This window comes from Chelonia mydas, chromosome 3 (genome assembly GCF_015237465.2).
Source record: "Chelonia mydas isolate rCheMyd1 chromosome 3, rCheMyd1.pri.v2, whole genome shotgun sequence".
In the NCBI taxonomy this organism is placed as follows: domain Eukaryota; kingdom Metazoa; phylum Chordata; order Testudines; family Cheloniidae; genus Chelonia; species Chelonia mydas.
The window spans coordinates 197,400,153-197,412,546 of record NC_057851.1 but is presented as its reverse complement, the minus strand read 5'-3'; the positions used below and the strand labels follow the sequence as shown (position 1 = coordinate 197,412,546).

Genomic DNA, 12,394 nt, shown 5'->3' with positions numbered 1-12,394 from the left:
CCTACTGTAATAGAAGTAATGAAGAAAACAAAGACCAAATATACCTGTTGATATTAAAATAGCGTTTTATTTATAACACTAGAGGAGGAGAAGGAAGAATCAATGAGTGATGCTTTCCAATGTCCTCGAGCCTTTGTTATGCAACATTTGTCTCCAACCAGACTTTTGTTACCACTGGAGTAAGGTGCTGCCTTTAGGACTGCGCTCTCTGCTCAGTATTACCACTTTGAACATCAGAGTTTTTTGTAAAGATCAGAGCTAGTGACTTCTTTTCTCATGTTCAAAATATAACCTTCAGTACAGAGCTATACATAACCCTCCAAGATTTTCTATTACATCCCAGTCCTGTTGTCATGTTTGTCAAGTCACTATGCCTTTTTGGTGCGAGAATGAGGATAGGTTGCCATCAATGACCTGACCTCAAGTAGTGCATCACTTTTGGTCCATTATCAGGACGGCTAACAAACCGATGTGTTGCTTCTCTGCATGTAATTAAAAAAAATTAACGTCATGTCCTGAAGTCGCTCACAAAAAAACCCGAGTCCACGATTAAAAAGCCAATTGGTTCATCAAGGTAGGCTGCAAAGAGTGGTACGATCCATGGTTCTTATCTTGCCATCAAAATTCTAGCCACTCTGCCATATAAATGCAGTTTGATGGAGAAATCTCACCACCTTCATGGCAATCATCAAAGACCTGTGGTAAAATGAAACCAGGTGTAAGTAGACTTCCTTACATGTGGTGAGCACAACACAATTGGAAGTAAAAAACTGAACTGTTTGCTCCAGGGAGGAGTAAAATGAACACAAGACTGGGATCCAGGAGATCATCTAATCCCAACCCTGATAGAGATTATTATTTATATTACACTAGCACCAGAGGCCCCACTCAGGATCAGGGCCCCACTGTCCTAGGGACTGTACACACAGTGATTGACTGTCCCGGCCTTGGACAGTTTATAAATTAGCAGACAAGACAAAGGGTTACAAAGAGGTGAAATAACTTGCCGAAGGGCATACAACAGTGGAACAGCGCTGGGATTAGAACCTGTTTTATGACTCCCCATTCAGTTCCGTATCCACTAGGCAAGACCACAGTGCCATTGCAAAGAACAGGAATAATCAACAGCTATGCTGGGGCTTTGATGTGCAAGAAATCATTACATCAATACAAACAGCCCATTGTAAAAACTCCATTCACACATTATACTAATAAATGAGTTGGATGAGGGTAAAGATGTTAAAAATGAGAGAGGGGCTTGAAAAAAGCTAAATGGACATTGCCCGGTTAAAACCCTGGTTTGAAAACATTTCCTACTCACGTTTTCAACGCCTTTGATTATTACAGCTAAGAGCGTTAGAACCATTTAGTGTTTATTTCTGCTTTCTTATTGCAAGGCTTTTTGTATTTCTGATCTTGGACAGTGAAAATAAACCAGGTAGTATTTCTTTTTGGTTCCCATGCATTATAACAATGCAACAAGGGTTGGGCTGTCACTCAGCTGGGACATGTGCGTGTATAAGCTTCCCGTTGAAATTAAAAATCCAAGAAAACAAAAAATTATTAAAACAGTTTCTACTGGTCTTAGATCTCCCAGACATTTGTTTATAAAAAGACTACATTTTGGAGCATGTTTGACTTAACAGTGTCCTTTTACCATGCGATCAAGGGATGAGATGCAGTGTTTAAATAGGAAACATCATGGGCTAAATAAAAGTATCGGTCTTTTATTTACTCCATAGCCAAGGCATTTGTACCTCCACTGACTTTTTGAAGTCAATGGGACTACTCCTGTGTGTAACGTTAAGCACGTGACTAAGTGTTTGCCGGACCCCGGTCTACATTAGTAAGTACTTCTTCCTCCACATACACAATCAGTAACTTACTGGGCAGAGTCCACAGGGTGTTCGGATTAACCCCGTGGGTTGGATGATAGGATTGACAGATCTGTACAATTTCATGTGTCCATCCACACTGCCAACTGTCCCTTCTTTTGCAGCAATGATGGTCATCTCCACCTTTCCATCGTATATTAGTGTGTTTAAAATAGTTTCGATATCCTCCATTGACAATTCGACCTAAAGGCAATTTTGTAAAAATATAACAAAAGATATTGGTAACAACTAGAGAAAAGGTGTAGCAATAACTCCTGCAAAAAGGAAAATAAACTCTCATTTATGAATGATGACATTCATCCCTCATTGCTAAGGCTTTAGAGGTCTGGTGTAGCCTTGATACAGGCACAGAATTCACTGAATCATGGATACTGAATGGCAGTTATGCGGAAAAGGGGAGAGCAAAGAGAGTGAGGTTTTCACTGTTTTTCTTACAGTTCTTTTAAAATAATGCTGGGCTTTCAGATACATTTGCCAAGTGGAATTCACCCATACTCCTCAAGTGTCTGCAACAATTCAGATACAATGCAATAACCCTCTGATGATTTGGGATATCTAAGCACAGGTTATGAATTCTGTTTGAGATTATGAACTAATGTTCAATCATAATGTTTAAGCCCTTATGATTATCATTGTGATGTTCGTGCCTCTAAGGAAACAGGGAGGAGTGCCAAGTCTCTATTGCTGACTAGGATGGCCTTTAGAGACCATCAACACCTGAATATAATCTTGCCCAAACAGAACAGGATGGCTGTATCCTCAGAGAAACAACTTTTCTCACTTGTCTGCATACAGTTAAGGTTTCAAGGAGCGGAAAATCCCCAGAAAGGGGACAAAGAGAGGTATCAGGGCAGAAGCTTAAAAACACAAGGGTGAGAAGTTGAAGGAGGACTTAGAGGGAGACAGAGGAATAAAGGGCCAGGTGTCATAAGCTAGAGGGAATCTTGTTGACTATCAGATCAGCTGGAGCTGAAGGACACTGATTGAAGAGGAGAGAGAGAAACACACACACCATGATTTAGAGAAGCCTTGAGCTGGAGGATTGCAGTTCAACAGAGAGCACTTGGACCCTGAAGAGACACTGATCCAAATCCCATAGAACTCTCAAGAGTGGTGAGGAAACTGAGGCAGGGAATGGCACACAGGCATTTGTTGTTGTTATGGGTCTGTATAGTCCATGCTGTCTAAAGCAGAGCGACTGTTTTTAGAAGTCCTTTTACAAAGTCTGTGTCTAGTCGCTTCAACTATCATGTGTCCCTGAAGGTGACACCTGTAAACTAGAGAGTGTTCACAAAACAAAAGCTCTGGGAATGGGCATGCTAAAGCAACTGAGATATCTCGGGGGTCAGCACCGGTCCTAGGGCCAGGACAGCAGGGCCATGGGGTCCCACTTCCAGAAAGGGCACCAGACAGAGTCTGCACCCAGGAAGGGTGCCAGAGAGGCCACAGCCAGAGAGCGCAGCTAAACCAGAGCCTACCCAGTGAGCAATGGGAGCTTTAGAGCACACAGATCCAGCGTGAGTCCAAACACAGCAGCCTGGTGAGTGGCCAGCAGGGGAAGCTTGACCAGGGCTGTGCCAGATCTTCACTTAACAGCGAACCCATGGCTGTTTTCTTGCTCTTACATATTATGATGGAGCTTTTCGAAGGCAGCTAGGAATTTGTTACACATCTCCCATTAAAATTGTGTGGCTAAATTCCTAGCTGACTTCAAGAATCTCAGTTTATGTTTATAGGGAAATTCCAACAGAGCAATTATAAAATTCCCTATGGCTGGGATTGCCAAAAGAAAATGGGTCCCAACTCGCAATGACTGGGCACTGGATGCCTAACTCCCTTAGGTGCCTTTGGAAATCCCAGACTATACTGGCTCTGAGCTGTAATGCAGCACAAACCCCCTACTTCATACACACTGCAATATAAGACCCCAATGTGCAAACTTGGATGCATCAAGTCAGGCACCAAAATTAGGACTTAGGGCCCAATTCCAAATGCTAGCCATTCGGCAGCAACTTGAAAGGTGGTAAGTTAAACGCCATTCTGACCTTACTGATGCCCAGCTCGCAAATGTATTTCCACACCTCATGGGATGATGCAAACGAACTGTTTCTCTGTATCATAGGGTTCTGTTTGCTGTCGCGAGCTGCTTCTGCCTGGGGAAGCATGGAGGGGAGAGTGTGACATACGCAGTCAGTGCTCCCTGTGAAGAGAATGTCTCTAGGTATACAACAAGCTGCTTTTAAACCACTATAGAGGCAATTTCCAGACAATCTCTCCCAAGTTTTAAGCCGGGGTGGGAATCTGGCCCCCTGCTTAATTTCATCCAGCCCGTGGCAAGTCTTGGCGCCATGGGCAAGAAACCCTGAGCCTCCACACTGCCCCGCGGGGCTGGAGCTGCGAGCACCAGCTCAGCCCGCTGCGGGGGGAAACTAGGGTTGCCAGGCCATTAAAAAAGTCCAGTTGGTGGCACAGCGGGGCTAAGGCAGGCTCCCTGCCGGTCCTGGCTCCGCACATCTCCCAAGGCGGACGGCATGTCCCTGCGGCCCCTAGGCACAGGGGTGATCAGGGAAGCTCCATGTGCTGCCCCCACCCCCAGTGCTGGCTCCGCAGCTCCCATTGGCCAGGAACCGTGGCCAGCGGGAGCTGCGGGGTCAGTGCCTGCAGTGCACACTGCACAGAGCCACCTGGCTGCGCCTCTGTCTAGGGGCTGGACACAGCAGCTGCTTCCAGGAGCAGCGCGGAGCCAGGACAGGCAGGGAGCCTGCCTTAGGCCCGCTGCGCCGCCGACCAGGAGCTGCCTGAAGCAAGCACTGCCTGGCTGGAGCCCGCGCCCCAAACCCCTGCCCCAATGCTGAGCCCGCTCCCGCACTCCAAACCACCTGTCCCCATCCCAGAGCCCTCTCTCACACCATGAACCCCTCATTTCTGGCCCCACCCCAGAGCCCACACCTCCAGCTGGAGACCTCACCCCCACCCGCACTCCAACCCCCTACCCCAGCCCAGTGAAAATGAGTGAGGGTGGAGGAGAGTGAGCAACTGAGGGAGGGGGGCTTCAGTGAGTGTAGGGCGGGGTCTAAAAGAAGTGTGGGGGGTGTTCGGTTTTGTGCAATTAGAAAGTTGGCAACCCTAGGGGAAGCCCAGAGCCTTTGCGCCCACCTTCCCCACCACCAGCGGGGCTGTGTGTGGCCCACAATTGATTTTTTCTGGGGATCAATGGCCCCTGATAGGAAAAAGGTTCCCCACTGCTGTTTTAAGCAGATGATTGTCAACAAATGGAATAATCCTAGATATATATTGCACAATGAACAGTAAGTGGCAAATTACAAGTTAACACTATATACAGTAACATGAAACACTATATTGACATGAGGAGTTAGAACGTAGGCACCATCATTCTGAGTTTCCCGACTATGGAAAAACCTCAGCCATAGCCAGTGGCCTGTAATGTATATTTTGGAGGGAAAGGGAAATTGACACGATCTGACTAGGACTCAGAGGATGGAGGTTGGGCTTTCCCTGTAGCATGGACAGGGAGTAACACTTTCTAGGCACAGTCCACAATAATCAGGGCCGACAACTTTTTTGCACAGCTGAGGTAGTATGGGAAAGCTGACCTTTCCTAATTTGTTCCTACATTCTTCAATACTCAGTTTGAGATATGAATCTGGGGGAATGATGCTTCTTTTCTTTTAAAAGTTTAGAAGTACAAATTATGGGTTTATTAAGGTGAATGATCCATTGCATGCATTTGCAGCGGCAATTAAATTAGAAAAATGCCAATAAAGAATTATGGTCCAGCAACTACATAACAAAATCCACCTATTTTTATATTAACAACTGTATACAAACTTTTCTTCCACCAGTTTTTAAAGGAAAAGCAATTACTTGTAAAAACAATCAAAGATGGGTTAATCTGTAGCAATCCCTCACCTTAGTCTGTAAGAATTTACAACACTGTTGGTTCAACACCTCCACAAATTCAGATTCAAAGTCTTGGTCGCTGTACCAGGCCCCACCAGTCACGGACCGGTCAGGCTGCAGATTATACAACATGTACACCTTCTTCTTTGAGGCCTATTGAACAATACACACTTTTTTTTAATAGCTGAAAATCTTCCATGAAAGGAAAATTTCATTTAAACAAGCATAGGAACAATCCATGTAGTGCCATGTGCCCCGAAACATGGGAAGTGCATAGCTGCAGCAAACCATTAGGAGCACTATCTGCACGCCAAGAATACCGGGGTTAAAGAGGACGTCGTATTTTTGGATTCTGACTCTCAAACCTGTTTTATGGAGCAGGGTTGGAAAAGGGAAACAAAACTACACAAAGATAAAGGGCTTTAAAGAAAATGGGACAGATTCAGGCTTGGGTGTGAATCGCTACAACTTCATTTCAATGAAGCTGCAAAAGATCTGAATTTAGCCTGTTATCTGATGTCCTTCCAAGTTCTGAGCCTGGTTTTGGCCCTCCTTCAGGTCAGAATGTGGTTCAGCTCTCCCTCCTATAATAGGATGATGATTAAGCATGCCTGATGACCTAGTCTAAAGGGGATGAGAAACCGCTTTTAAAATTGTTTAATGCAGAACTAGTCCTAGACATAGCCAAAATGCCCGCTATAAACATTCCCAGTTAAATCAGCTTCCATTTTAAAATCACTTCTGAGAGTTTACTCGTTGTGGAAAGGACACTCATTATTCTGCTTTTTGACTCATAACAGCTACAACAGGACATTGTCTGAGATGAAATACAGAGTCAGGTGACTTTACACATACAATACAGTGGGGCTATGAAACTTCAGAGGGTTAACTTTTGAAGTTATACAATGGCATCTTTAAATTAGAGAAGTTAATCTTAAGATTTTTAAATATAAACATGTACCTTTAGCCGTAAATTATAAATCTTGCTCTGGTAATTCCAGAGCAATGTATTATGCTGTAGGCAATAAGCGGTACCCAAGCTTTTGCACAGGATGGTGAACATGAATTCAGTACTATGAACCGGAAAGGGGTTTTATTACACTAAACAAGTTAGAAAGACAAGGTAGGTTAGGTAATATATTTTACTGGACTAACTTCTGATGGCGAGAGAGAGAAGCTTTCAAGCTACACAGAGCTCACATAGAGCTCTGTGTAGCTTGAAAGCTTCTCTCTCTCTCTCTCTCTCTCACCAACAAAAGTTGGTCCAGTAAAATGTATTACCTAACCCACCTTGTCTCTCTAATATCCTGGGACTGACACGAAGGCTGTAGCAACACTGCACTAAAGCACAAGTGCCTAATGAACACATTTGAAAGTGAGCCTTTCTGAAGCTTCATTAACTATGGCAAGAGATGAAAAAAGCTCAGAACATGCAGCAGCCCCCCAATAAAGCCCCTGGATTCTGCAATAAATGAAGGGTGAAGGCACTTCACAAAGCCATCTCATAAATGGCTTACATATTCCAAATCAAGTATTTATAAACTGGGTTAGATGCTTTTTCAACTCCATTGAAGTCATGTTATTAGTATAGGCTTTGATTCAGGAAAGCACTTAGGCATGTCTTTTAAGTTTGTCCTGAATAGGAATGTTTTCCTGAATCACAGTTATAATAATCAGCAGGTTAAAAACTCTCCCCCACTTAAGAGAAATTATGTCCAAAGAAAATTTTGGCTGTGGGATAGACTGGAAAGAGCAAAGCACAGAAGTTTTAGTTTGGCCTAAGCAGTGCACTCCTAATAGCAGGAGAGACAATTGTGATAAGGGTTATTATGATTCCTACTGTTTTGAATAAAGGATACCAGCAACTCTTTGCTAAAGTTATTGCACCTCTACTCTTCTCTAATATTTGCACTTAGATAGTGCCTTATATCTGAGGCCATCAGTGCTTTACAACATAGTTAAAGTATTGGCTCCATTTTATAGAGGAGCAAACTGAGGTACAGAGAAGTTAAGTGATCTTCTCAAGGTGTCAGAGAGTCAGTGACATAGCTGGGAGAATAATCCAAGTTTCTTGACTGCCAGTCACCTGCTCTAACAAACATACTTTGCAGTATATACAGTATTTCAAGTATTTAAAACTATAGATTACTCACTGCCACAGACTTAACAGCTTTAATAAGTTTCTTGCTCTCCAAGTTTTTCAGTATCTTGTTGATCTCTGTTAAAGGTAGATTACTTTTGTATCTAATATCCCTGCTCCAAATACCTGTTTAAAATGAAAAAAGGAAAGCTGAATTCAAATGAATATGAACAGAGCATTACAAGTCTCAGGCACATTACATTTGTTCTTATGTTCAAGCCAAGTCTCGAGCTGTTCCTTTCCGATTCAGAATTCGCATCACAATGTTGCTTGAGCGCTACCTAAATAGGATGCACTGTGTAGCGTATTATTCAAACATCTCCCTACAGTTGTTATAACACAAACTTGCCTGCTCTGAGAGCTCATACAGGTGAGTTCTATTTTGTCAACAGACTTGGCCAAAAAATGGGGAAAACATTTTTTCTGAGGGCCCCTTGGTTCTGGAACTCTCATCCCTTCACTCCTCAGTCTGACAGAATCCCAGTTTCTTGGCCTTCATATGCTGCAAGGCTCATTTGATTTCCTAGGCTCTCTCAGAGAGTTTGGGATATGAAACAGTCCAGCCGGGGAGGGTATTTTATAGGGAATTTGTACTTTTTAGTCACAGAAGGAGCTGGGAGAGGAATTGACTCAAGTCCTAATGTGGATATTGATACTTTACTTGTTTATTTTTAGTGATTAGTTAAGCATGTAATACCTCAAACAGATGCCTTTAAAACAACTATAGTAAAGAAGCTAGAGTTAATAATGCTTTGGTTGTTTATTACCATGCCTTTAATTCTTGAGCATTGAGAAATAGTACACACTGTTTTCCCCAAATACATGCTAAGCAACGAGTCATGAATAAAATTATAATAGCCCTTGAATAAGTCACCTTTATTGGCTGCATCCTCTATAATTTGATAGACCAGCTTCTCTTGATTGTCAGATCCCTTCATTTTACTGTAAAGGACAGATTACAAAAGGGAAAGGAGTTAGTTATTGTGAATGTCCAGCAGGTTGGATAGAAGTAAACTAGATTTGTTTTAAACTGTGGAAAGCAAAACTATAAAATGAATTCAATTACACAAAAAGAAAGCAGCTGGCACTAGCTGGTTACTGCAGTTCCTTGTTATTACAGACAGCTTTTGTCATTTCTTACATGTCATGGCAAGTCAGCCAAAGTAACTGTCAGCATTTTGTTGGTGCAGTACTCTGGTTTCCCCGCCACTACCACGACCACCAATTGCTCACCTACAACTGCAGTAGCTCAATCCCGAATAAAATCTTACCCAAAATAAGCAGCCCCTGGATGGAACATCTGGGAAGGTGCAGCAAAGTGCTCTCAGCTCTGAAGTTTGCTTTCCCCACTGGTCTAAGACAGCCTGATTCTGCCAAGCTCCAGGCCACAGTGGGAGGTTAATCTCTTTTTTGAAGCATTTGAGAGTGGTGGTGGAGTGGGGAGGACTGTTAGGTTTGGGGGATTTTCCTTCTTTGAAGCAAACAGAGTATGTCTTTACTCAGTTTTGTACAGGCACATTTTATGAACCAAATAAAACTCCCATTTAGTATACAGAGTAATATACTTTGGTTTGGATGACTGTTACAAATATAGGGCCTGATCCTGCTCTCTGCTCCATCTAGGCAGACCCCTGGACCCACAGGAGAGCTCCACTGATTTCAGTGGGACTCCACGTGGGCATACAGGTCTGCCTGCATGGATCAGATCACCTGATGGGGGGCTTTACTACCAGCAATAGGGCTTCCCACACCATGTAATCCCACTTCAATGCAACTATTCACAGTGGGAAGCATGACCTCCAAGAGCATTTACAAGATGGGGCCCAAAGTAAATAAATGTGCCATCTTGGAATGAATGGGTGAATAACACTTGATGATTACTACCATCACCATGATTGCACTGGGAGAGTGCATGAGAACTATGATCAAATGACTGTCCCTTCAACAAAATAAAGCTTACCCAGCATTTTGAGACTCTTTGATCCTGTAGAGAAGGCCAGTGTTGCTCCTGAGAAGGTCTAGCTGTCCCTGAAAGAGACAGGCACAAATACTATTATTAAGAGCTTGACATTTACCTTTTAAACATGAAATCTCATTTAATTTTGCCTAAATAAAAAACAGACCCAAATACATTTTCATCCTTTGGAAACACTAGGACATTTTAGACAGCTCTGCTCAGGAAATATTCTGTTCATTTATCATCCAGCTGCTACAGGTTATTGACATTGCTCCTGGTCTCTTTCTGCAACACGTGTCATTAACTAAAATGTAGAAATCTACTCTTTCATCTTCCAACACGGCACAAAGGATGTAAAGCTCCAACATGCACCTCTCTCAGCCTGCAGTAACATGTCCATTGAATCATTTTTTTAATTGCTCATTTACATAGCCAACAGTTAGCTTGAAAACATAAGTCAATGTAAAAAAAAATTACTTCGGCTCAGGTAAGATGGAGGTGAAACATATGGTATGAGAAAGCATTCTAAACTGCAGTAAAAATTGTGACAGTTCCTTCAGTTGAGTGAATTTACCCACCTACTGTCAGAATAATTCACATTCTCAGGATGCTGCTAGATTCTCCTCCTCATCATTCCCAGAATCCCACATAACAGCTGTGAGTAAGAACACATTCTTTCATCTTCAGCTGGCCAAGAGATGGTGGCAGGCTTTGCCATGATTACCTATATCTGTTACCTCAAGGCAGGAAAAGTGCAACATGGTCTAACCTGGACTAACTTTGAAGATCTATCTTTTTAGATAGAGCAAACTGACAGAAGCATACTACGCCAGTGCATAATTTTCTACATTGCCTGCCAATTAATTTACAGGTGGAAACCCTAAATACTCTATGATCCCAGTTATCTCAAAGAATGCTCTTCCCATGTGCCACATAACTGTGCTCAGAGGGAACGCCTGCTATCTATGCCAAGCGTGAAGCATGTGAGAGATGAGTGCAGAGTGGTGCACTCAGTGGTGGCTTCTTGCATCTGGAGTTCAATTCTGACATATACATCTATACATCAGGACTCAGGTCTGGTCACTTTTAGAGCAAGATTCAAGATGTCTTGTTATTAAGGCTTTAACTATAACAGCAAGGCTTGGACTTTCCTGATTGTCTGCTAAATTGTTAAACACCACTTCAAATCCTTACAGGGAAGCTGAGTACGCTACTGTAGAGAAATGCAGGAAACATTGTCGCCATTTTGGGCAATATGTTGGTTGGTTCCATGCTCGCATATGAATGGCACTCAGTTATATTGGTTACATATGTCTTAAAATAATAAGTGCAACTAAAACTACAGTACGTCAAAAGGTATGAGATAATCCCAGACACTTTGACCTAAAAGCTGGAATCTAGTAAACATTGGGTGAAATCCTAGCCCCACTGTAGTCAATGGCAAAACTTCCTTTGACTTCCATGGGGCCAGGATGTCACCCTCCCTCTAAAAGCAGATACCAACAGGATTCAATAACGGTAGATAAATCTATGGCTCTTTCAGGTTATCCCTATATTACAGAACAATACCAATGAGGTCTGAGATGCAGTTACAGTCGTTAACAGAAACGCACTCATATTGCTTTGCTAGATCGCAGAAGATTAATACACAAGGCCCAACTCTGCAGCTGCTCTACGCTGGTAATGGCTGATGAAGTCCATGGCGTGCATGCATATGAAAGGGCGGTGCGATCCCTCCAGCACGGCAGAACGGGCTGTACTGATGGGGAGGTGAACCCTACCACGGAGAGCAGTCTGTTGATAGCCATGGCCCGCTGCTGGGGTTCCATGTGGGGCATGTCATTCTGGATCACTTGGTCGGTGATGCCGTGAGGGAACTGGTGGCAGAGCTCGATGATCCTGGAGGCGAGAAGAGGAGGAGCAGAGTCAGATCACAACACACAGACGCAGCCCCACCACGACCCCTCTCAGGCCTAGGCCTAACCCCAACCCCAACCCAACCCCAACCGCGCTCCAGCCCTGCCCCCATCTCAGCCCATCCCCCTACCGTCCCCGCCCCCCAGCTCTGTCCCAGGCCACTCCCCAGGCGCTGGGGGCCCGCACCCCACCCAGCACCGCTCACCCCCACCCAGACAGACCGGCCCCGGCCCCTCAGCCGCACCTGTTCTCTATCTCCAGCGGGTCCGGGACCTCCGGCTTCACCTTCACCTCGGCCATGGCAGCCGGGACCCGGGCGGGCGGAGGGGCGGGGGGGGGGGGTAGCCCGCAGTGACGCGGGGCAAAACACTGCCCCGGCGGCGCAAACCCCAGCCAGGTCGCCCAACGCCGGGGCGCGGGGAGATGACGTCACAGAGGGGACCCGGTTGCCATGGAGCAGCCGGAGGCGGGCCAATCCGGGGCCGCCTTCTTGCCGGTGTTACAGCGTCTCTAGTAACGGGAACGGGGACGGGAGCCGGGTGAGGAACGGGGAGGGAGCCCCCT

The 12,394-nt window shown here is 44.5% G+C and overlaps 2 protein-coding genes across 6 annotated transcripts in view; one reads left to right on the top strand and one right to left on the bottom strand.

The window, feature by feature from the left end:
* Nucleotides 1-47: 47 nt before the first annotated feature.
* Nucleotides 48-12,261, bottom strand: POLR3F (RNA polymerase III subunit F). Of its 2 annotated transcripts, XM_037896213.2 has the most exons (9): nucleotides 12,075-12,223; nucleotides 11,695-11,812; nucleotides 9,917-9,984; nucleotides 8,831-8,898; nucleotides 7,970-8,082; nucleotides 5,826-5,969; nucleotides 3,941-4,048; nucleotides 1,887-2,078; nucleotides 48-696 (listed from the first exon to the last, which is right to left on the bottom strand). In XM_037896213.2, the coding sequence occupies exons 1-9, from the start codon at nucleotides 12,128-12,130 to the stop codon at nucleotides 619-621; spliced, it is 945 nt and encodes a 314-aa protein (XP_037752141.1). In that variant the 5' UTR covers nucleotides 12,131-12,223; the 3' UTR covers nucleotides 48-618. The 2 variants fall into 2 exon arrangements, with proteins under 2 accessions (XP_037752141.1, XP_037752142.1); XM_037896214.2 differs by lacking the exon at nucleotides 3,941-4,048 and having other exon boundaries at nucleotides 12,075-12,261.
* DZANK1 (double zinc ribbon and ankyrin repeat domains 1) overlaps nucleotides 12,247-12,394 on the top strand; it is a 34,925-nt gene continuing 34,777 nt past the window's right edge. Inside the window, exon 1 of one of the 4 annotated variants that reach the window (XM_037896210.2) lies at nucleotides 12,247-12,369. In XM_037896210.2, the coding sequence (XP_037752138.1) occupies nucleotides 12,254-12,369 (116 nt within the window). In that variant the 5' untranslated portion in view covers nucleotides 12,247-12,253. The remainder of the gene's footprint in view (nucleotides 12,370-12,394) is intronic. The other 3 variants (XR_006289983.1, XM_043544108.1, XM_043544107.1) reach the window with 3 other exon arrangements.

Bases quoted from the DNA above. Each gene is read 5' to 3' on its own strand.
- POLR3F (XM_037896213.2), bottom strand. From the start codon at position 12,130: ATGGCCGAGGTGAAGGTGAAGCCGGAGGTCCCGGACCCGCTGGAGATA. The intron at 2,079-3,940 runs GTCAGAATGGCG...AATTGCCTTTAG, and splicing joins GCGAGCTGGGCATCAGTAAG to GTCGAATTGTCAATGGAGGA. The intron at 697-1,886 runs GTAAGTTACTGA...ATTTTACCACAG, and splicing joins CACCCTGTGGACTCTGCCCA to GTCTTTGATGATTGCCATGA.